Source organism: Saccostrea cucullata, unplaced genomic scaffold (assembly GCF_032062105.1).
Source record: "Saccostrea cucullata isolate Sc308-1 unplaced genomic scaffold, CSIRO_AGI_Scuc_v1 ctg1065, whole genome shotgun sequence".
Taxonomy (NCBI): Eukaryota; Metazoa; Mollusca; class Bivalvia; order Ostreida; family Ostreidae; genus Saccostrea; species Saccostrea cuccullata.
In genome coordinates, this window is record NW_026923631.1 from 38,662 (window position 1) to 60,771 (window position 22,110).

Here is a 22,110-nt window from a genome sequence, read left to right on the forward strand (position 1 = left end):
CAGATTGGTGTGGATTCAAGTTTGTTAAAAAATCATGACCCCCTTGTTTATACCTTTGCTCCGAAGGAGAGGGAGATACTATACAATTATGGACTTCAGTGTAGGTCGATATGTCGTAAAAAGGACTCATGGCAATTGAAAATATACCGAAGACACAGAAAGTGATAGCGACCTCGCAGACTCGGTCGCTATCACTTTCTGTGTCTTCGGTCAATATCAATTGCCATGAGTCCTTATAACCACATATTGACCGTTCACTGAAGTCCATAATAGTTATATTATATAATCACTCAAATTGAATGCACTGACTCAACCATAACTGAACGGACTTGACTGTCATTATGTCACAATGGTTAAATTCACGCTTCTTATATTATGACGTCACTTTCTACGTAACTTTAGTGCAACCGAACGGCGTGTCGTGCGATATCATTTTCCGCGGACGCGCTTTTGCGTCGATATGGCAATAGAAGGAATTTCACGTGACGTCCTTTCAGCTAATGAAAGCTATGAAAATAATCTTCTTATGTTTTATTGTTTTATCCTTTTGTGTTTCTGTCTGTCTGTAACAAATTTTTGCTGCAGATTTTTCAGCAACAACTCATGAAGATACTTGACATTTTAGCACATTTTTTTGCTGAGGCATGAGATATGATGGAATTTATTTTTGTTCAAATCATACGTCAACTTCCTGTTAATCCGTGCGTCTGTCCATACCATACAAAACACATTTTCGTTGCATTTTTTTCAAGTGATCGTACTTATTTCTCAACTTATCGTAGATGCTTGAAATGTTAGGTCAATCTTTGTTGAGGCATGTCATATGATGGGATTTATTTTTGTGTGAATTAAATGTCACCTTCCTATTTTTATCCATGAATAACTTGTGTTTATCACATATAATATGATCGTGTATATTCACATCACAGTGGGAGTATTTCTAGTGAGCATTGGAACACAGACTTCTTTGTTAATGAAATAACGCATATTGTTAAATGTTATACATGCGTTTGAAACTATTAAGAACCCCATTTTGAAGAAAGTACTTACAATATTTTATTCCATATTTTCAAACAAATACGAGTAAAACATCGTAAAAATATGTCAGCTTTAAATTTTGTAGAATAAAGACAGAAAATAAAATTCCATACAAGATTGGGGTCACGCTGGAATCTCTCTTCATGGCATTATTTGTTGCTGCTAAAAAAAAAATTTTAGTTTAAAGACCCTAAGTTTAACTTACTATAATTATGTTCTAAGGTTTAAAAAACAAAACAAAATCATTTGACACTTTAATTAACAAGAGGTCCACTGGCCTTATAGATCACTTGAGTATCTTGTAAGAACTTTCCAACAATTAAATTTGGTTCGTGTTTTAAACCAGAGGCCATGAAACTCACATTTTAAAAGAGGCACCATTGCTTGTCATAATAATAAACTAAGCATGCTTACTCAATTAACTTAATACCCAGAGGTAGATCAGAGTAACAAAGAGAAAATGCACTTCTACTTTAAAACCAGTTGTGCAACCCATCCGAAAGGAACCACTGACCAAGGGGCCTCATACTTCAAAATTTTGGAAATTTTATCATAAATTTTATTTCATCATAAACGGTAGATTAATACCAAAGAGCTGATTTCAAAGCATTAATTTATTTTCAGACTATATACCCCCACCCCCGATACCCCTAACCAAGGGGGCATGAAATTAATCAGTTTGAAGAGGTACTGACTTGCTCATCATACCTATGTATACTTGGATCATTAGCATAATACCCAGCGCAATTGAAACAATTTTCAGAGAGTTAATGCATTTTCACTATATAAGTAAAAGAGCCCATCCTGTATAAACCAAATGGCAAATCCCTGAAAATCACAAACTTGGTTGAAGCAATAAAACTATATACAAAGTTAGTTTATTTAATACCCAGGAACTGAGAACAAGATTTTCAAAGAATTGATGTATTTTCACTATATAATTATTAGAGTCCCGCCATAACATCGGGAACATTGACACTGGGGCCATAAATTTCACAATTTTGGAAGAGTCACTCTTGCTTATCATAACTACATGTATGTACTTATTTTTTTAAATGATACCCAGGAGCAGAGCAGAATTTAGATTTTCTAAGAATTAATGCATTTTTTTACTATATAAACATGACAATCGATAGAGCCCCACCCTAACACCAGAACCCCTGACCCCGGGGCCATAAAATTCCCAATTTTGGAAGAAGCATTCTTGCTCATCATAACTATATACTTAGTTTGTTAATTTAATACCCAGGAGCAGAGAAGAAGATTTTCAAAGAATAATGCATTTTCACTATATAATCAATAGAGCCCCACCCTAACACTAGAACCCCTGACCCCGGGGCCATAAAATTCACAATTTTGTAATAAGCACTCTTTCTCATCATAACTTTACATAGTTAGTTTAATTAATACCCAGGAGCAGAGAAGAAGATTTTCAAAGAAAAAATGCATTTTCACTATATAATCAATAGAGCCCGCCCATACACCCAAACCCCTGGGCCATAAAATTCACAATTTTAGAAGAGGCACTCTTGCTAACCATAACTATGTACTTAGTTTATTCAATACCCAGGAGCAGAGATGAAAATTTTCAAAGAAATAATGCATTTTCACTATATAATCAATTAAGCCCCGCCCTAGCACTACAGCTCCTACCCCAGGTTCATGAATTTCACAATTTTGATAGAGGACTCAATTCTGATTACAATTATGCAAACAATTTGACTGCTTGATGTGCAGGAGTAAAGAAGAAGATTTTTAAAGATTGCATTAATTTTAGTGGTTTTGGCCCCACCCCTCAGGCCCAAAGGGGGGGGGGGGGACAGGGACCAAATATATATATATATATATATATATATATATATATATATATATATATATATATATATATATATAAATAACATTTTGAACATCTATTTTAAGCGGATTTTTTTTTTAACCAGAGAAATTAAAAGGATGAACTATTAAAATAAAGTATTTCGTACGTGCGGCGGTTGTTGTTGATGATGATGTTGTTGTGATTGTCCCATTACATTTCTCTTCCAGTTGAAATTTTTTCATTTCGTCGATCGTTTCGTTGGATTTTCTGATAATCAGATTCTCATCGGTTATTCCAGGGTTTGCCTCGCAAGCTGAACGAACTTTGCTTAGACAGTCTATATAACTCGCTGCCATGCTAAAGGTAAATATTCAAATAATATTCTACATGTATTTTTTCGTGGTATCACTACGACTATTTATACTTTAATTAAAATCGTGTGTGTTAAAAAAAGAGAAAGTTCCGGATACAAAAAAGCTTGTTTCAACACCCCGAGTTGAAGCACTGATTTGAGGTTTTGATTTAATTTTTTTTTAATTTGAAAAATTTTTGCACGGAAAGTTAATTATATTTCTTGAAAGAATGATAAAATTGATAAAATTGTAATTATGGAATATATATAATTATAAATTCATCTTCTTCCATTTTCGTATTTTTGGCTGTATAGTTATTAAAGGTTACAATCTACAAGATCTAATGGTATGAATCAACTGAGGCACATTGTGACTACAAGAAACAGTAATTTAAATATCTTGCCGCACATTGTGACTACATTAACAAGATCTGATGGTATGAATTCACTGACAGTCTACAAGATCCCAGAAGGTGCTGACACGAAAATGGCCCCTCACTACTCAATGGCCATGCCAGAGATTAGCAGCCCCCTTAACGGCAAGTGGTGGCCTCTCTATATGTCAGTTAAAAAGTACCCGAGAGAAACACACAAACAACACATCCTCGGGTATATGCGAGATAATAAATACCTACACAGAATTAATATGGAGGAATTGAGTAAACACTTACCAACACGAGACGGCAAAGCCGAATGCAGAATACTTCTCCTGTTCAAACCAGTCGTCACACTTTTCTTTTTCAGATAGCGAGCAAGAAATTACATCACAATTACATCCTTAAAAAGACAAGGAATATATGTAGATTGTTCGATTTTCAACATATACAACACCTTTTTTACCTCTTTTGTTTTTAAGGAAAAGGAGTCTTTATAAAATTTCAATCCTTCTGCTTACCATAAAAGAAAAATACCAAAGCCAAAACAGTTGGAAATGTAATGGTTGAGAACCTCTGCATATTCAGCTGTCTTCTGTAAAACAAAAAGATAAGCAAGTAAAAAAATGAAGAAAAAAACGTCAACTTTCTTTGAAATGGACATTTTAACGATTTTTTCGAGATTAACCTATCACTAGTTGTTCTTAGGATAATTGTGTGCTGAATTTTTTAATTAAAAAAGATTTTTTTATGTAAGCAGATCGTGGACAGAGCACTTTAACTCCTCCCCCCTAAACCTAACCATGATAATACAGATGCTTACTTTATCAAAACCTGTGCGGGATAATGGGAAAGGACATCTTGGACCTCTTTTATATATTGCCTTAAATAATATCATTCTTTTTAATATTGTGAAATTAAAATAATGCAATAACAAATCCATCAAATTATAAATGATAAACAAGTTAACATATTGAAATTCATTTATCTAGATGTAAGCACACCTTAGCATTTTAAGTAGTACCAAACTAAGGCTCCTGGAACAGACTCCGCAGACTTCAGACTTACTGTGGAATGTGTGACGTCACGCAGACTCTATGGAATGTGTGACGTGGACGGTATTTAATATGCATGAGATGTAAATCGACAATGGTATTTATAGAAAAATATGCAGAACCTTAAGAATGTATATAGTGAATGGTATATGTTATTTGATAAGAGAACGTGAATAAAAATATTTGACCACTGCAGATACAGAATTTTTATTTTGCGTTGAATGTTATTAATATAAACATAAGCTCTGGGAAGCTTGGAAAAAAAAATTAAGTTTATATACCAACTGGAATGATAGAAATGTACTAGATTACTAGAATTAAAGAATAATTTAATGTGAAAGACAGGAATGTAAAGTCTGTCACATTCTGAAAATGCGGAGTTACTTTGGAAACGGGTCAGTGTATATGTATATGGATCGAGACTTTAAAGACCACAGTCTTAATCCGAATTTCAAGGGAATAAGACACGCTGGACATAGATAGTGAAATCAAAATAACTCCGATTTCCTGGGTATTTAAAAACGTATCGTGTACGAGTCTTAAATTGCCATTGCGTCATGGCTGAATATAATGCTCAGGAGCAGTACAATCGTCGGTGGGAGAAATACATTAATAATGTTGTAGCTCTCAAAATGTTGATAGACTATAGACCTCACGAACTCTGTCATTGTTTAAAACTTTATAATTTGAGAGGGAGGACCATCCATGAAAGGAAGTGTGTTGTTGGGCTTTGTATGAAAGCATGGAAAAAAAGTGAAGAACTTTTGAATTTGGTTAGCTGTGTGAATGTAATAGAGTCAGATGCTCTCTCTTGGAAATTAAAAGTGCGACCAAAGATTGAGGACGATGAGGATGAGGAACGGATACTTGGACACTTGAACGATTTTCAAAGAGCAATGATGTATTTCTGTACCACTTCGCAAGTATTCTACTATAACCACCCAGAGGCATTTTATTCTCCGACAGAAGAGCATCTTCACGACATTCTTATGTTAGATATCATTCCACTAGATTTTTATAAATGCTTAGCCAATGATCAGTTTTTCTGCGAGGATATGGAGGAAGAAATTGGACAAGAATCCAACACTTTCGTGTAATGCTGGATACCATTGCAAACACAACTTAGACAATTAAAGAGTATTAATAATGTGAAATCAAATTTGAATGCATAGACAGAAGTCTTCACGCAATAAGTTTGCTTTGCATAACAGCGGATTCATGATTGATTCTATGTTATTATGCTCTATTTACAGATAGTCAAACATTAATACCCCATATTTTACTGTAATAATAACAATTGTTGTAATGTCTACAAATATATGTATCGACAACCTAAAAAGTGGTGTTTTCTCAATTAACAACTCAGGTTCAAATGAAATTTGAATTGTTTTAGAAGTGTGAATAATATATGCAGACATGTTTCAGGGTAATTCACACTTTAAAAAAAAAAACTTGTGTGAAATACATTTGTTGTCTGATGACACATCCACATATATTTTTCCCAACACAATGAAGTAAGCTTGTCATAAAGAAAAAGAGTGTAGAACACAATTTTACAAATTAACAATTTTAATTAACAAAGTAAAATTTGAAATATACAAAATGATTTATAAAGAATCACAAAAACAATTTATAAATGCATATATAAAGTATAAGAAAAATACCTGAGTATTTGGTGATTTAGCCTTTTAATACTGACCAAATTAATATCACAGTAATTTTTTTGAGAATTTGGAATGATAAAAGATAAAAAATGATAAAGTTTTAACACATAGTATGATGTATGGCCTGCAGGTGAATGTTGATAAAAATGAATTTAGAGAATGTTTGTAAAATGTAGTCATACTTTTTTTTTTTAAATGTGACAAAATGGTGGGGGAAAAAAGGCTAGTGTTAAAGAAAAAAAATAGTTGCATGCATTAGTCTATCTTGACTTTTTAGAAGAAATATCTAACTGGCTAAACCATTGTACAAAAAATGACATATTTAAAACATTTAGAAGAAAAATCTTACTAGCTAATTCATTGTACAAAATGACACATTTTAAAAGTCTACATCTGTAAAAAAAAAAAATATATATATAAATCTATATTTACAACAAAGGTACTTGAGTATATGACTATTTTAAATTTTTTCAATAAAATACTGACCAAATTAATATCACAGTAATGTTTTTTTTAATTTACTTGAGAATTTGAAATTGTGATTTTAAAAAATTTAAACACATAGTATGATATATGACGTGTAAATGAATGTTGATAAAAAAACAATACAGAGAATGTTTGCAAAATTAGCAACATTTTAAAGTGTTATAAATATTTGGTTACAGACACATTAAAAGGACTATATTTAATACTGTAGGAAATCATTTTGAAATTTTAGAAATTTAGAGAAAAAAAAGTGTTTGTAGTAAAAGTAGTCTATTTTGACTTAAATTTGAAAAAAAGGTGGAATCTTTTAAGAGTTTTGGAAATAAAACAATTTCAGCATTCTTTATAATTTGCTTCACATAGTATGCACCTGGACCTTTCCATGCACAGGTTAAAATGCGTTTTTTTGTTTGAACTCGCAATTCCTCCCATCAATGGGGTGGGCTGTGGAATTTTGTAGGATGAAGATCATAGCGATAAAGTGAAACCAAACAATCATGATTACAAACCTCCCAACAGTAAATCCGTATATAAAAATATGAATTTAAATATCTCTCTAGATTTCCCTGTAAACCAGATTTAACATTAGTAAGTTACGCAGTTCCAATTTTTTTTTGTCTTAAGAAGGTGACGTGTACTTTAACCTTTGCAGGTGTCTTTGTTAAATTGTACATGAAGTGTTTCGAACCTGTGCAATCTCAATATTATGGTTGGTGGATTATTGCGGTGATCATTACGATCTGTGACGTGTGAGAAAATAGTGTAGATTTAATATTTCTACTTCAAATTTCATTGAATATTTACTTAATTATTTATGAGAGATAGTGTGTGTGTGTAATGTAATTTTGTCTTTGCGACCTTTATAGGTTGACCTAGCTAATTAGAAAATTTTATCAATTCATACTAGAAGCACACTTTTTTAAATAATATCTTTCCCGCTATTTTGTATTTTATTCTCTGAAATACAGATTTTATTTTAATCTTTCAAGTCAGTCACACAATTTTTAGAAAGTAAAAGAGAGAGAGAGAGAGAGAGAGAGAGAGAGAGAGAGAGAGAGAGACTAATATTAATTTGATAACATATTTGCCGAAGCAAAGATTTTTTTTTTTTTTTTTTTTTTTTTAATTTTTTTTTTGTTTTTTTTGTTTTTCCCTCATTCAGATTGGACAGTTTAACGTGTATTGTAGGTGGTACATGTATTAATTGGTATAAAATACGTGTATACCAATTCTCCATTAACGGAGACTAAACACCCCGAAGGGTGCGGATTTTTATCCGCTTCACCCCCCAGTCTTCCACCTCGTATGGAGGTGGGAGTGTAATCTTTGGTTTGATGACAAAGAATACATAGGTTAATTCACCATTAACCATAACTAAGCATCCTGGAGGGTGTGGATTTATATCCGCTTCCCTCCCCCAGTCCTCCACCTCTTTTACACGTTCATCCGTCATTCTGAATGAAATGTATGCCACACTGTTGACAAAATCTGGTTTATATAGCACCACCATATAATCCTTACTATCTCGACAGCAACACACAGATAACTGCTTCTCTTGAAATAATCAAGATGATTCCTTTTCCGTGCCAAAATTGGATGCCTTAATCTCAAAAGCAAGCAACCTTCTAAGACAATTGTCTTGAGACCGGACGTTGTCATACAGATAGATGTCCAAACTTTAAGTGTTTATTTCAATGATTAATGATTTGTAGGATTATCTTAAAATTAATTTGTAAATAAGAGTTGATTTAATCAAGTATAGAATTGATAAAAATGACACGAAATAGATTTGCAGCATTTACTCAGTTCATGAACGATACTCAGAATCGTACTTTTTTCAATTGATTTGTAAATAGGGTACCAGATTTCTACATTTATACAAACTTTAGTTACGAAAGTCGACATCTTTGAAAACTGGTAGAATAAAATGTATACACCTCCCTAATATTCTAAGCAATCAATAATTGTCAGTCATGCAATAAATGAATATTCAAAGATGAATTCGAACAATGGGATTTTACACAATCTTGAGTACATTAACTATAATTCAGTTGTAGAACCAAACAGTATTTATAAATAGTGCGGTTTTCATTTTTCCATTTACAAAATCATTGAATAAACGCTCCTAAAGGAATTTATTATGAAAGTTTTATACGCCACAGAGTCCAACAACAAACTGAAACAACTTGCCAAACAGTTTGGAAGGCAGAAAAGAGTTGTTGTTAAATATAATGGCGACTTTAAGTACGTTCATGTATACGACAACAGGAAAGGAGCAAAGTATCCTGGAATCACTCTTGGACACGACGAATTTATGGAGCTGATGAATATCGTCAAGCTCATCAACATGGCAGATAGTTTTTTTAAGGAAAAGGTATGTAGATATTTCTATATAATTTTTTTCCTTTTTTTATGTAAAATTGTATTCTTATTTTTTCCAATTTCATCATTATTTTTTTTCTTTTATATATTTTCAGCCTCTTCCTTCTGAGGTCTTTAAAAAGCGAGCGGGAGAAATGGAAATAGAGCACAGGGAAGTGTACACCCTTAATCCCAGCCAACCCCAAGACGACATGCTTCCATTACACAAAAAAGAAGAAATGGAACGGGAACACGAAGAACACGGGGAACAGACACTTGGAGAACACGAGACACAGATAAACGAAGAACACGAGACACAGACACACGAAGAACACAGAGAACAAGAACACAGAGATGATGTGGAATGGGAACATGTGGATAAAGGTGAAATGATAGATGTGGAAGCACTTCTTAATTTTTTAAAGACAATTGAGACTTCAAATGTAGCAGTCCCTGTTTTGGAGTCGTCGACGTGTTGCACACCTTCAACAACCGATTCCACACCTCTCACCCTCTCAACAGCTGATACCACGCCTTTCGCATCAACATCACCCGATAGCCTACTTCTTACCCCTCCAATGCATATTAATGTGGAAGAGAAAGCTGATATCGTACCTCCCAACCTTACATCAACTGATGCCATCATTCCAACCACACACACGCATCCTCATATAGATTCTTACACACCAATGATCGAACCTATTACACCTGTAAAGGTAAAGAAAGGGCTTAAGATTAAAAATCCAGGTTTTAAAAAACACCGCAGTTTTCCACTTCCCTCATTACCTCCATACAAAAATTGAGTCATAACAAGAAAAGAAGTTTGTTCATTTTTTTTCTTTTCAAGACTGATTCCACAAATGTACTGTAAATAAAAAAAAATATCTAATTTGTTTGATTAATTTTATTATAAACTTTTAAAAATGTACAATTAATTGCATAGTGTATATACAGTGGATTACTATTTAATGTAAACTTTAATTATTTTACAATGCATTCGATATTCAACTACATGTACAATGAATATTGTTTGATAGAAAATGTTCTTATGTACATCATATATTTGATTTTATCCATTGAATAAATCTTGTAAATTTTTACAAATGGTTATATCGCAGTGTCCATAAGCCAAGGTCTCGACGTCGCACGACTTTACATAACGTTTATCATCAAAACACGATAATGAGGTTTTGTTCGTGGTTATCACTGCGGATGAAAGTCATGCTGTGTTTATATTTGGATCGGTTGAGTAAGCAGTCTTTATATATGGAATGCTTTAACTCATTTTTGATGACGGATTTCGAGACTCCCTTCGCCGTCTTTTTTTCGTCTCCATCGTTTAAAAGTAAAGAGTACATCTTTGGTCTTAGGCCCACAAATTGTTGAACTGGAACACCTTGAAAAAATAAAGTAAAAGATTTGAATACTTACAGAAACATAAATGAGCTAGTAAGGTTATTTAAAAAAAATGCAAAAAGAAAAAAGAATTATGTAATTCTCAAATTACCTGCTGTTTCATTTTTAAACTTCAACACCACTTTTTTGTTTGAGTTGTCATGAAGAGAATGATTGGATGGATAGTTAGATAAGTCGAAGAGGTCTCTGTGTCTGGCTATGTCTCCATCTAAATCTGGAGTTTCTATTTCATACATCAGGCTGTCGGTGTCTGTGAATAGTAACCGAATTTGATCCCCATACATCCTTTTCATAAAGTTGTAATGGAAATCATACATGATTAGCTTCGACAAATCCAGTATGGTCTGTCCGATGTAAACGGGTTTGTTCATGAGAAACTTAACATTTTTGTTTTCAATTCCCACCAAATCTTCATTGAATATTTTAAAACGGTCGAAAGATGGTTTGGCACATAATTTCTTCAGTTTTCTTTCTGTATGAACTAATCTAATATCGACACGATTTCTCAAGTTCTCCATAGTTTTACCGAATACGGCATTGTTCATTAATTTAAAGAAATCTTTTTCAAAGTCATTTTTGGCATTTCTTCTTTTGCTGGAATTGAAATCGATGTAAGTTTTCAGCCAGGGTTCTTGACGATACTCTAAAATTCGATGTACTTTAGTAACTTTCATCCCTAATGATAAATAAAGTTGCAAGTTTCGATAATGAAGGACGTAATGCTTCTTATTTTCTAAAGTGGGAATTAGTTTAGATGTCTTTCCACGTTTTCGCACTGAGAGTCCGTCTGTCGCGTGTAGCTCCTCCCAAAGTTGTTGACTGTAAGGCGAAAGTTCTTCGTCCTGCACTAGTTTGTGTTCGGGGGCTAGAGGGTAACAATTGTGTTCATCGTGCAAATCTGCAGGGTACTCCAGATCAACCTCTAAAGTGTAGCCTACCCTACTGCCTATGGAAACTTTTGTAGCATCAAAATGGTCCTTTTCACTCTCATCTAACCAGCGCATGAAGCCGATGGGGAGGGGGAAACGCATGACACCCCCGTACAAATTATTGGCGTCCAAGTAAATGAGATTTTTTATAGGTTTGGAAGGGTCATAATTTTCAAAATCTGGATGATTTGCCTCGCTAAATTTTTTACTGATCATAGACACTCCACCGCGTAGCCCCAGTTCAAAAAAATTATACATGAGAGGATCCGTAATGAGATCTAGCGAAATCCCTGTCATTTTCAAAGCAGCATCCCAAGCCAGTCCGGGGGATGTAAAATAATGGCAGGCATCAAGCTTGTAGTAATCCAGGGTCATGTCACGGAATCGCTCAAAGACATCAGCTAATAAGAGAACGTCAGTGAGCACATAATGGTCGTGTAAATCTCCGAGGTTCTTCATTTCAAATTTATGCCATACTTCTTGAACATAAGCAAAGTCTTCCTCTGAAATTCCCTCTTTTTTAAGACGATTGTAAAACGCCTCTTTAGAGGGTAAACCGATTTCCTCAAATCGATCATAATTATCAATGTAATCGTAGCAGTATACGTTTTTTCGCAATATAAATCTAGCAGTTTCTTCATCTGTGAAAACGTTGGTAAATTGTTTGAAATGTGAAAGTCCTTCACAGGCTAAATTCTTGACTAACGTTTCCAAAGAGCTGGTCATAAATTGAAATGAATCAATGAAGCGTAAATCACCCACGGAAAAGCTCACATAACGCTCCATGTTTTGTGCAATGACTTTAATGTTTTTATCCTTTAGTTTTCCCATACGCTGACAGAGGAGGTGCCCATCAAATCCTCGCAAGTTGTGAAAGATAACGGGGATAAATTTGGGTTCTTGAAAATTGATATTACAAGAGTTGCAAGCTGCACCTCGAAAATTGCTATATTCAGGAGAATCTCGATCCCCCTCCACCCCAATATGGTAATGATCGCGGACCTTTTTGGTTTTGTCATTGAACGGTTTTTCGCAGATATGACACTGGGTTGCTAAATGGAACTGCTTTTCTGTTTCCTTAGTCATGAGGAGGGGTTCATCATCCGAAAGGATATCCTTGATATATTCCTCCTCTCTTAGTAAACTGTCTAGAAAATGCTCAACTACATTTTCTCCTGTTTGCCCTCTGTGCACGACTGGTGGTTTCGTGTATTTAGAATTGGTACATATGACTTGATATGCATACCCACAAGGATCGAAGTGGGCCTCATGGGTTGTGCTAGATTTTTCAGAGTTGGGAGAACATGTTTGCATTTTCTGCACCAGGGTTTCAAAATCACAATAAATGACGAAAGGTACTCTCATTTTTTGGTGAAAGTTTTGAAACTTCAAAATGTTATTTTTACCTTCAGTAGGGTATTCTACTTTCTGACAGTCAAATTGTTGGCAATAGGACATGTGATCCTTTAATAAATCTTCTCGAATGAAACCGTGTAAACATCGTCGACAGAAATAAGTCTTATTCTTACATCGCTTCATTGATCCCAAAACGCGGTTTAAATCTTTGATTAAACAGAAGTGGCTATTTCCGTCTTCTTGCAAGTAAAGCAGATCTACGTTCTCAGTGGCTTGGTCCAGTTGAGAAATGTATAAAGGGAAAAATTCCTTCTCAAAACCGAATACGTTGACGGAGATCTTATTTTGTTCCTCAAACTTTTTGATTTGTGAAAGTGGGGTTGGAAAAGAGATTCCATTCATATTAAGTTCGTTTTCAAAGGAAATATAATGTTGAACTCTTTGTGCGTTTTTGAACAGGATGTAAGCAGCTAAAACACACCACAAAAAGCACTTTTCATCATGGTTTTGAATGTTGACAATTCCTTTGAGGTGCTGAATTTCTTGAGGGGAGAGACTTGTATATTTTCTTAGCCGAGAGAGGTTTGTAAGGTACTATGTTTAGTTCTAATCCTATGACAAAATCCATGCGCCAATTCGAACCCTGATGTACAAATTCCTTCATAGCATTTTGCATTTGTTGAAAAGCCCTGTTCAAATCATGTTCTTCTTCATCATTATTGAGGGAAGTGAATGTGCGACTTCTAAAGTGGGGAATGGTAAATTCTTCTCCTTCCACTTCTCTCTGTCTCACCATCCTTACTCTAGTGTTCAAATAGAATTTTATGTCTCGAAATTTCTTTTTTTGTTCTGTCAAGATGTGTTTTATTTTCGATTTTAAAGCGCTGTAAAAACGAAGCGCATCATATTTTTCAGCATCGTTTTCCGGACGCAGAATGAATTGTTGTGCTGTACCGTTAAGCGCAGGTCTTCTCTCTACGGTATTCAAAAGTTTTTTGTCTTGATCTTCAGAAGAAGACGGTTGGTCTGAATATGAAATTTCTTCTACTGTTACTGGTGCTCTTCCTCCCCTTTGACGATGCTCATTATCCATGTGTGATGACAAATCCCGAAATGTGGGAAACCTCTGGTCACATTGATTGCAATTAAAAGTACACACTCTGTTCAAGCATCGCTTTTGATGCATGGCAAGGTTTCGTTTGTGTTTAAATATTTTTCCACATTTGCAGGAAAAAGATGAAATATGGGATTGCATATGATTGTCAAAACTTTGCCTATGTTTTAATTGTTTTCCACACACATCACACAAAAAATTACTCTCTGATTGTTTGAATTTCTTACATTTCCGTTCGGTAGACTCTAACTCATCACATGACACATCATCATCACTACTATTAAAATCATCGTTTTCGTCTCTTTTCCTTTTGGAATTAATTTTTTCACGACTTGGTAACTCCATGACTGGTAATGAAATGAGAAAGTGTCACTCCGAATTGCCTGATATACTGTATGTGTTATGAAAGGTTTAAAAACCATGTACCACATTCCAGCGCTAAAATGATTGGAAATACCGCATACCTTTAAATTCCAGTTTGCTATTGCATAATGCGCCAAATTTGTCGATAAGGGAACTACTGCATTCCTCACGATAGAAAAAAAAAATAGTTTTCACTCTAATAAATTTTATTTAGATCATGTCAAGACTCCGCCTTAATTCATATAGACATGTGTTTATGATATAATGCTCACGGAGAAGTCTGGGAATCAGTTTATTATATCTTTCCAGAGTCCTCTTTTTTCTCGAGAGGGGAATTAATGGGCTTATCATATGTCTCAGAACACTGCGGTTTTCCCGAAAAATTCTTTGATCGTAAGATAGAGTAGGGACATTGTTATTTAGTATGAAGGCTATGACAGTAGAAAGGGCTTTCATAGTATCAACATTAAACCCTCGTATGAGCATTATTCTGTTGCGCTCATTAGGCTCTCTACCCAGATTTTGTAAAAATTCAAAATGAGCAAAAACAAATGATCCGGCCATATCTACCTTCATCAGTGAAATAATAAATATCAAACACCATCAATACTTTTATTGTGAAAAAAAATCTGAAGATTATTACATTTTCCAACATAGTCGATTAAATCTTGAATAAAGGTTACTTAGAGATGGTATCACACAGGTAAATCCTTTTACTGCATGTCTCAAGATTTAAAAGTCATTGAAGGGATTGAAGACTTAACAATGTACAAATGCTACAGTCAAATAACAAATGTCAGCCATTCTTTATTTTGAACATGTTTGGACTTCTCTGCAAATGTAGCTGGCTTCATTTTTACGTAGCTATATAGTTTCTCTTTCGGTTTGTTATCCTCCTTTTTCATGCTTTTATTTTCCTCACTAACAAGAGACTTCGTTTCTGAAAAATCATCATTTAACTTCTGCGCTGAAATATTGGACTGATCGTCTGTCTCCAATCCCTCACCATGTTGGGAATTAACCATTCTTTGCTCGAGTAGCTCTTCATATTTTTTCTTTGGAATCAATACGAGTTCTCTTGACATGTTTTAGGTAGCTTTGAATAATGAGAGGTATCAAATGTCTAATTTTCCACAATAGTTTCTTCCTTGAAGTCCACTTAACGTCTGGTGCGATGATTTTTCGCAGCATGGTTTTATGTTTTTTAAATTTTTGCTTATCTTCATTAGTAATAGTAAGTACACCATTAGCAATATTATATAATATCTCGAGGATAATTTGAAGTTGGTCTTTCGTGATGGTTTTTAATATGTGTGTAACTTGCTGCTTTGGACTCGATGATAAAAACAAACAAAGAGACCTTATTTTTTCTTCATTCATTTTGGTTGAAAAACTTTAGTGACCTGTCCAGGTAAAATGTCAGTGCGCAACTGATACGCTTTGTTGGAATGTGGATTTAAATCTACCAGTAAATAACCGTACGGCTTAGCTGTGGCCTTTTCAAAAGCGTCCATAAAATATTTACTTTTCCCCGGGAAAAGCTGTTTACCAAAGGATTGGATTTGTAATCGATCTCTGTAGGACGGGAACAAGATGAAATAATGACAATTTAGGGAAGCGGTGCGCATAGCTTTGCCCTTATGAAATAAGTTTTGCATTAAATGAATGACAGTTATATCATAATGATGTGATCCAACACAAAGCAAATGCACCATGTCCAAGTTGTCGGCAGCATCTATCATGAGGTCGTCTAACACTAATATTTTATGCCCCCTAGTATTTCCCCATTCATGCATTTCATCAGCCGGAGGGAACCCTTTGTAAAACTCTATGAAAGGCATGTCTTGTTTCATTTGATCGTACAAGTCTTGCCATACACTATAGCAAAACATGATTCGAATGACAGGTTTCTTAAACATCCCATCAGCATGTTTCAATATTTCTCGGGTGAAGTAACTTTTACCAGAACCGCTCACCCCTACCACAAAAATACTTGTGGGTGCTTCTAAAGGTATCAAACTTTCTTTGTTCCAACATACGTCAGTCATCGTTGATAGTATTTATTGAAATGCATTACAAACCTTAAATGCACATATAAATATAAAAAAAGTTTTACATTATTTTATTTTCAGAAACACTGCATTGACCATGATTACAATCATACAAACAACACTCAAAGTTTCTTTTTATCAGATTATATACAAATTCATCATTAATGCTTGATTGATTATAAAATAGATGGTAAAAATAATGAACAGAAAGTCCTCTACATCTACACATTAAATACAGTAAGCAATATTGTCCACATACATTAGTGTTTCTACTTTGTAAACGTCTTCGATTAATGTTAGTCTTAGAAAATCTATTCATGAACTGTCTCAAATACGTAGAATATACAGCCGGTGAATTCCCAAACGAATCAAAGCATTCCAATTCATTCTGCTGATTAAGATAAAAAGCAACCCAGTGACGTCCGGGTAAATATCCTTGGTCTGTGTTCACAATCACTCCCGTTCCAAGGGGTAAATGGAGTGGTATGTGATCAACAGGAAATACTCCTAATATGCAACTCTTCATGTAGACATCACATTGTATGGCGCGCTGTAATTGTTCCGTATTCATTCTACAATGACGTCTCTGGAACTTGTAATCTTAAACAGGGCCGGGAATGTGGCGTAGACAATTCACGTGACAGTATTCGGTAGCGCTTTACTAAACTGAGCTTCGATACGTGTATTTCCTTGTTTTAATAAGGTGGTATAATTTTCTTGAGATGTGATCCGAGGCTCAATGTCGAAACAGTAGAGGGCGTAACCCTGGGCAATATCGTCTCTGTTTAACTGGTTCCCCGAGTCTTGCATCCATTTCCCCATCACTTCAAACATACTGTCAAAGGCGGGGAGAATGGTCTGTCCGCTAGAATCATCATAATTAAGTCTAAGAGGATTGCCCCCCACGGGAATGTTGTCCACGTACAGACCTATCCGATTCAAATCATAGTGCTTGAAATTAAATGGGTTGGTTGAATAGGTCCCTGCTACGGCGGCAGAATCCACAAAAGCTACAACCAGTTGATTTGGTCTTATACCTTGAAACATGTTGTCCCAGGTGAAAGTAACTTGTCCTGTTGGAATGGCCATTATTTTGACTTCGGTTCTAGTATACGGGATACAAAGCTGGGGTTTTCTGTAGAATTTCGGCATGTCCATAGATGAGAGCAGGGTTGATTTGTAGTTTACAGACTCTCAAAAGGATGTCATCTATGATGACGTGAAAGTCTGCATCAGTCTCGTTGGTAATAAGACAGAATTCCCCCTTCGAACGATAGAGTCGCACACCGATGGACACTTGGTTCAGTATGTAACGATCCATCTTAAATATATCTGAATAGAGGGGTCCTTCTAAATCAACAGTCTTTGAGTCTTGAAAATATACAGACCGAGAGTACAACCCATTATTTTGACCACTTCTTACATCAGCATCGTCCAGAGCGCCAGGGGTGTCCTTGATAAAGAGCTGAGATGTGAGCTGGGATGTTTTTGCATCTGATCCGTAAGAGAGTAGGGTCTCAAACATGCACTTATATAGGTAATGATTTGTTGTTGAGGTTACTGATTTTCCTTGAAGTGTGACATCTACTTGAGAAAACAGAGAACCTGCCAGTAAATTAACGGGACCTACATATTCTGTTCCGTTTAAATGGGATCCATTGCTGTGAACAATTCTGGCTTTGATGTACAGTTTACTCTGCTTCAAGTCTACGTATTCCATTCCATTTTGACCAGAAATGATAAATTCTATCGGCGAATTTCCACTGATCTGAGATATGGGTCTGATTTCTTGATAATAAATCTTGTCAATGGCAGTCTGGGTAGGGGGTAAGGAAAATAAGTCTAGACTGCTTGGCTGTGCATCTTGAAAGTATTCAGTCGCCATTATGCAAATAAATCGTCAAAACTCTCAAGCTTGTTCTTCTTAGATGAGCGTTTTTTAACTTGTTTTGTTTTAGGTGACTGCTTTGTTTTCTTAGATTTCAGTTGACCGAATTTTTTAGATTTCTGCGCACGAGCTTTCTTAAATTTCTGTTGGTGTTGTTTCGTCTTTTGAGGTGGCGGTTTTTTACCAACTTTTTTAGCTTTGCTTGACTTGCGTACTTTAGACGTGTTGTGTCTCCGACGCTTCTGAGTAGAAATGACTATGTTTTCATTGCTGTTTCTTTTTATACCTTTCTCGAGCTCGTCTTTTGCTTGCTGTACAACTTGTTCGACAGGAGATACAAGGTGTAATTTTGGTAAGTCTTGTGGTGGTATTACATGGGTATTATTCTCAATAGGTATCATAAACTGTTTTGTTGAACCCATCAAAGCTCCTCCAGTTTGATTTTTCTTCCCGTAAGCGATGTATGGATTTATATGTCCATTCGATACATTTCTATAGTAGTCAATCCACTTTTTAGGGTCTGGTACATACATTTTTTTAGTTAATAAATCCATGTTTAGATGAATGGGAAGGCTTTGAAATGAAGTGTAATGCTGGTCGGTTGATCTAAAAATGAGGCTAAAACGCCTTCTCTAGTGGTTATATAGATTTCGATATCAGTAATGCTGTTTATTTTTACTGGCATGTAATGTCCTACGTTGAAAATGACATCCCAATTGTCAGGTGAATTACCCATTAATTTTCTGAGGATGGGCTGTTTGTCACCATCTACAATTGACTCTCCACATATATTGGAGTAGACATATAACGTCTTAAGCGCTTTCAGATGATTGCTAGTAGAAATATTTGCTTCTAGTAAAGCGACTTTCCAAAGTCCTTCTAAATTTAGCGGTGTATTTAAATGACACTTGAAATGATATGCCTTATTTTGAGGAAAATACTGTAGGGAAGCATCACTGCTTACAATGGTGTAAATACTCATGTTGATTGTTCTGTGTCTTTTAAATCATTGATATCACTAGCAGAAATCCACATGTTATATTTACTCGGCCACCCTTCAAAAGACACGAAATATTCAACCTTGCCATTTACAGTGCGCTTTCGAATTTTTTTGTCAATGATCCAAAGGGAATCTTCATTTTTATCAACTTTTTGTAGCTCTGACTCGTAAAAATTTCCCTTGATCGACTCGTCTGAAAAGTCTTTTATTTTATACATTGGAATGCCTTGCATGCGAAATCGTTGCACTACCTTAAATATTTCCTTGGAAAACTGCTCGTTGTATGCTCTTTTAAAAACGGCATTTTCGTGGCTTATTCTAACCATATCATTCATTTTCAGTTTAAAGGGAGCTAGTTTAACAACTTTTGTCTTTACAGGTTTCAAATACTGAAAGGCCCAAACATCGGCTTCATTTCTTCTAGTCACATCTTTAGGTGAAATATTATTTAAAGATGTGTGCGGGGTTTCATTATAACTCTGTACTATATCTGGTAAAACGTCTATATATCGTTTTGTTCTATTTTTCGTAAAGTATCTATATATTCTAGACTTTAAAGTCTGTATAACACGCTCAGAATAATTGGCCTTGGTGTCTGAATTTTGAGTTGTAAAAAAGTATATATCTTGAGATTTTAAATACTCCTGCAACCATCGGTTTGTAAATTCACTACCTTTGTCCGTTCTCAGTTTTTTACATTTGCGACCCTTTTGTAAAATCTGTTTAAATCCTTCTACCACCTCTTTACCAGTTTTATTTTTTAATGGCTGAACCCACATAAATCGTGAAAATATGTCAATCACAACCAGTAAAAACTTAATACCCTTATTAAATTTTGACAGAGAAGACATATCTGCCAGATCAGCATCCCACTGATTGTCGATACCCGATACAACAACTCTTGCTCTTTTGACAGGGTGTCGAGCTGGTTTTTGCAAACTGTAATCATCTTGATTATTCAACCATTTTCTTATTTTGTGAATTCCAATATGGATTCCACGTGCCTTCAAAGATTTATGCAGTTTTGATGGCCCATAATAAGAACCTGACGACTTCATATTATAATACTCTCTCTTTAACAATTTATCAATTGCATTCCTTGAATTAACACCTGGAAACGTGAAATAATAACAAATTTGAAAGTAGAAAACTTTATTACAATAAAGTACGAATGCATATACACATAACTACAAATGCAAACACAGCAATATTTACCCTCAGTTGAAGTCATTTTCACAGTCTATTCACCAAGACAGTCAAATTCACTTTAAACATATAATTATTATCATTGAATATATATAAGTTATGTACAAATCAAATACTTTGAGCTAATTCACAGAAAAAAACATCGTGATTGCAACTTCAACATCTTTTTACAAATTCTCATAATTTCTTCTCGCCAGGATTCCGTATCAGGAACATGTCTTTCGATCCATTTACAGGAAATCACCATATCCCTGTCGACAGCTATTGCATTATTCCAAGATTTGATTTCCTCCAGCCATTTTTCCATAACGATGTCTTTGTCGACTTTTTCAACTGCTAAACTAAAATACATGCACAAGTGGGTTAGTTTGGTCTCCATGATGCATGAGTGTTGCACTTGGCTTGGATGATCGACAGAACATCCATAACACTGTTCATATACTATATCACTCAGTAAATCGACAATTTCCACAGCAAAAATCATATTATAATGTCTTATCATCTGTCTGCAATGTCTCTCACTTATTCGTTCCATAGTGAACTGGTCTGTGCTAGTGTAGATTAATGATTTGATTTGGTAACTGTTCGGCTATATATACCCATTCAGAAATATTTTAGCAATTTCAGAAATTTTCATCTGAAATGCTAAGAAGGCCTTCTAAAGACTGAAAGTCAATACTAGTAGGGAGAATGGGGTACTCCGTATGGTCCTGGAACATAAGCTGAGGAATGTAATCCCTGATGATTGATGTCACATTTTTCAGATTTTGTAGCTTTGCTCGGTTGAGTTTCACACCTCTTGTAGTAGGGACGAAGTCTCCATTAGGGTCTGGTTTCCAAAAATGGCGGAAATCCAATAGCGGGAATTCTTTTGAAGCAGTAATGTAAATATTACTGCCCAGATGCCATTTCTCTTCGCAATCACGTTCGCAATACTTTATCAAAGCTGCTTCCATACCGTTAAGAAATCCCTCTAACACGAGCCACTCTTTTAAGGACAGCGTAACACCTTTCTTGGTAGGATAGGGTTTACGATTTTCTCCACCATACTGACGAATGTGAATCTGTATAACGTTGTCGTTCTCGCATAGGCTGCCTGTGACATAGATTTCACCTCCTAGATGAAACTGACATAATTGCGTATACGTCTTCTTGTTATTGTTAGGACTGGAAGTTGTTGGGTTGTTGGTAGGTTCTCTTGCGTTGCTGAATACACCTTGTCGCAATGTGTTGGCAAGCTCAGATTGTCCTGTTTCTTCCAGTGCGTGGCAGAATGAAAAAAAAGCCCTCTTTCCTCGTCTTGGTAGATACTCTAAGATCTTTCTGGTCTTGGCAAATCGAGTAAGTTGTGCTAATACAACTTCTTTCATCTCTAGAGTTAAAATGCTGTCACTGTATAACTTTTCCGCTACTAACTCAGGAGACATCTCCCTCACCAACATCGAATGGTTTCTTCTCAAAGTTTCACTATGTGCGTCTTCCATTTTCAAAGTCTTAAGTGTGAATGATAAAACTTTTTTCCTGCATGCATTTATATAGTCTTTCTTACATTCCATTCTCTCACGTGACTTGGTAAAATATTTCAGACCTCCCATTCCTAAATTACATACTTCTAATACATTTTAAATCATTCCGGTCAAC

The 22,110-nt window shown here is 35.1% G+C and overlaps 2 protein-coding genes and 1 long non-coding RNA gene across 3 annotated transcripts; all 3 read right to left on the reverse strand.

The window, feature by feature from the left end:
• Positions 1-1,068: 1,068 nt before the first annotated feature.
• On the reverse strand, positions 1,069-3,942 carry LOC134264520 (uncharacterized). Its single transcript, XR_009991544.1, has 3 exons — positions 3,878-3,942; positions 3,021-3,211; positions 1,069-1,200 (listed from the first exon to the last, which is right to left on the reverse strand). It is a non-coding gene; the product is annotated as an uncharacterized LOC134264520 (long non-coding RNA).
• A 6,373-nt stretch (positions 3,943-10,315) lies between these two features.
• On the reverse strand, positions 10,316-14,306 carry LOC134264525 (uncharacterized). Its single transcript, XM_062746815.1, has 3 exons — positions 14,189-14,306; positions 10,654-13,317; positions 10,316-10,542 (listed from the first exon to the last, which is right to left on the reverse strand). The coding sequence occupies exons 1-3, from the start codon at positions 14,304-14,306 to the stop codon at positions 10,316-10,318; spliced, it is 3,009 nt and encodes a 1,002-aa protein (XP_062602799.1).
• A 6,786-nt stretch (positions 14,307-21,092) lies between these two features.
• Positions 21,093-21,896, reverse strand: LOC134264526 (uncharacterized). Its single transcript, XM_062746816.1, has one exon. The coding sequence runs from the start codon at positions 21,894-21,896 to the stop codon at positions 21,093-21,095; it is 804 nt and encodes a 267-aa protein (XP_062602800.1).
• Positions 21,897-22,110: the final 214 nt, after the last annotated feature.

Bases quoted from the DNA above. Each gene is read 5' to 3' on its own strand.
- LOC134264525 (XM_062746815.1), bottom strand. From the start codon at position 14,306: ATGGAGTTACCAAGTCGTGAAAAAATTAATTCCAAAAGGAAAAGAGAC. The intron at 13,318-14,188 runs GTAAGAAATTCA...GGTGTGTTTTAG, and splicing joins AGAGTCTACCGAACGGAAAT to CTGCTTACATCCTGTTCAAA. The intron at 10,543-10,653 runs GTAATTTGAGAA...TATTTTTTCAAG, and splicing joins GTTTAAAAATGAAACAGCAG to GTGTTCCAGTTCAACAATTT.
- LOC134264526 (XM_062746816.1), bottom strand. From the start codon at position 21,896: ATGTCTCCTGAGTTAGTAGCGGAAAAGTTATACAGTGACAGCATTTTA.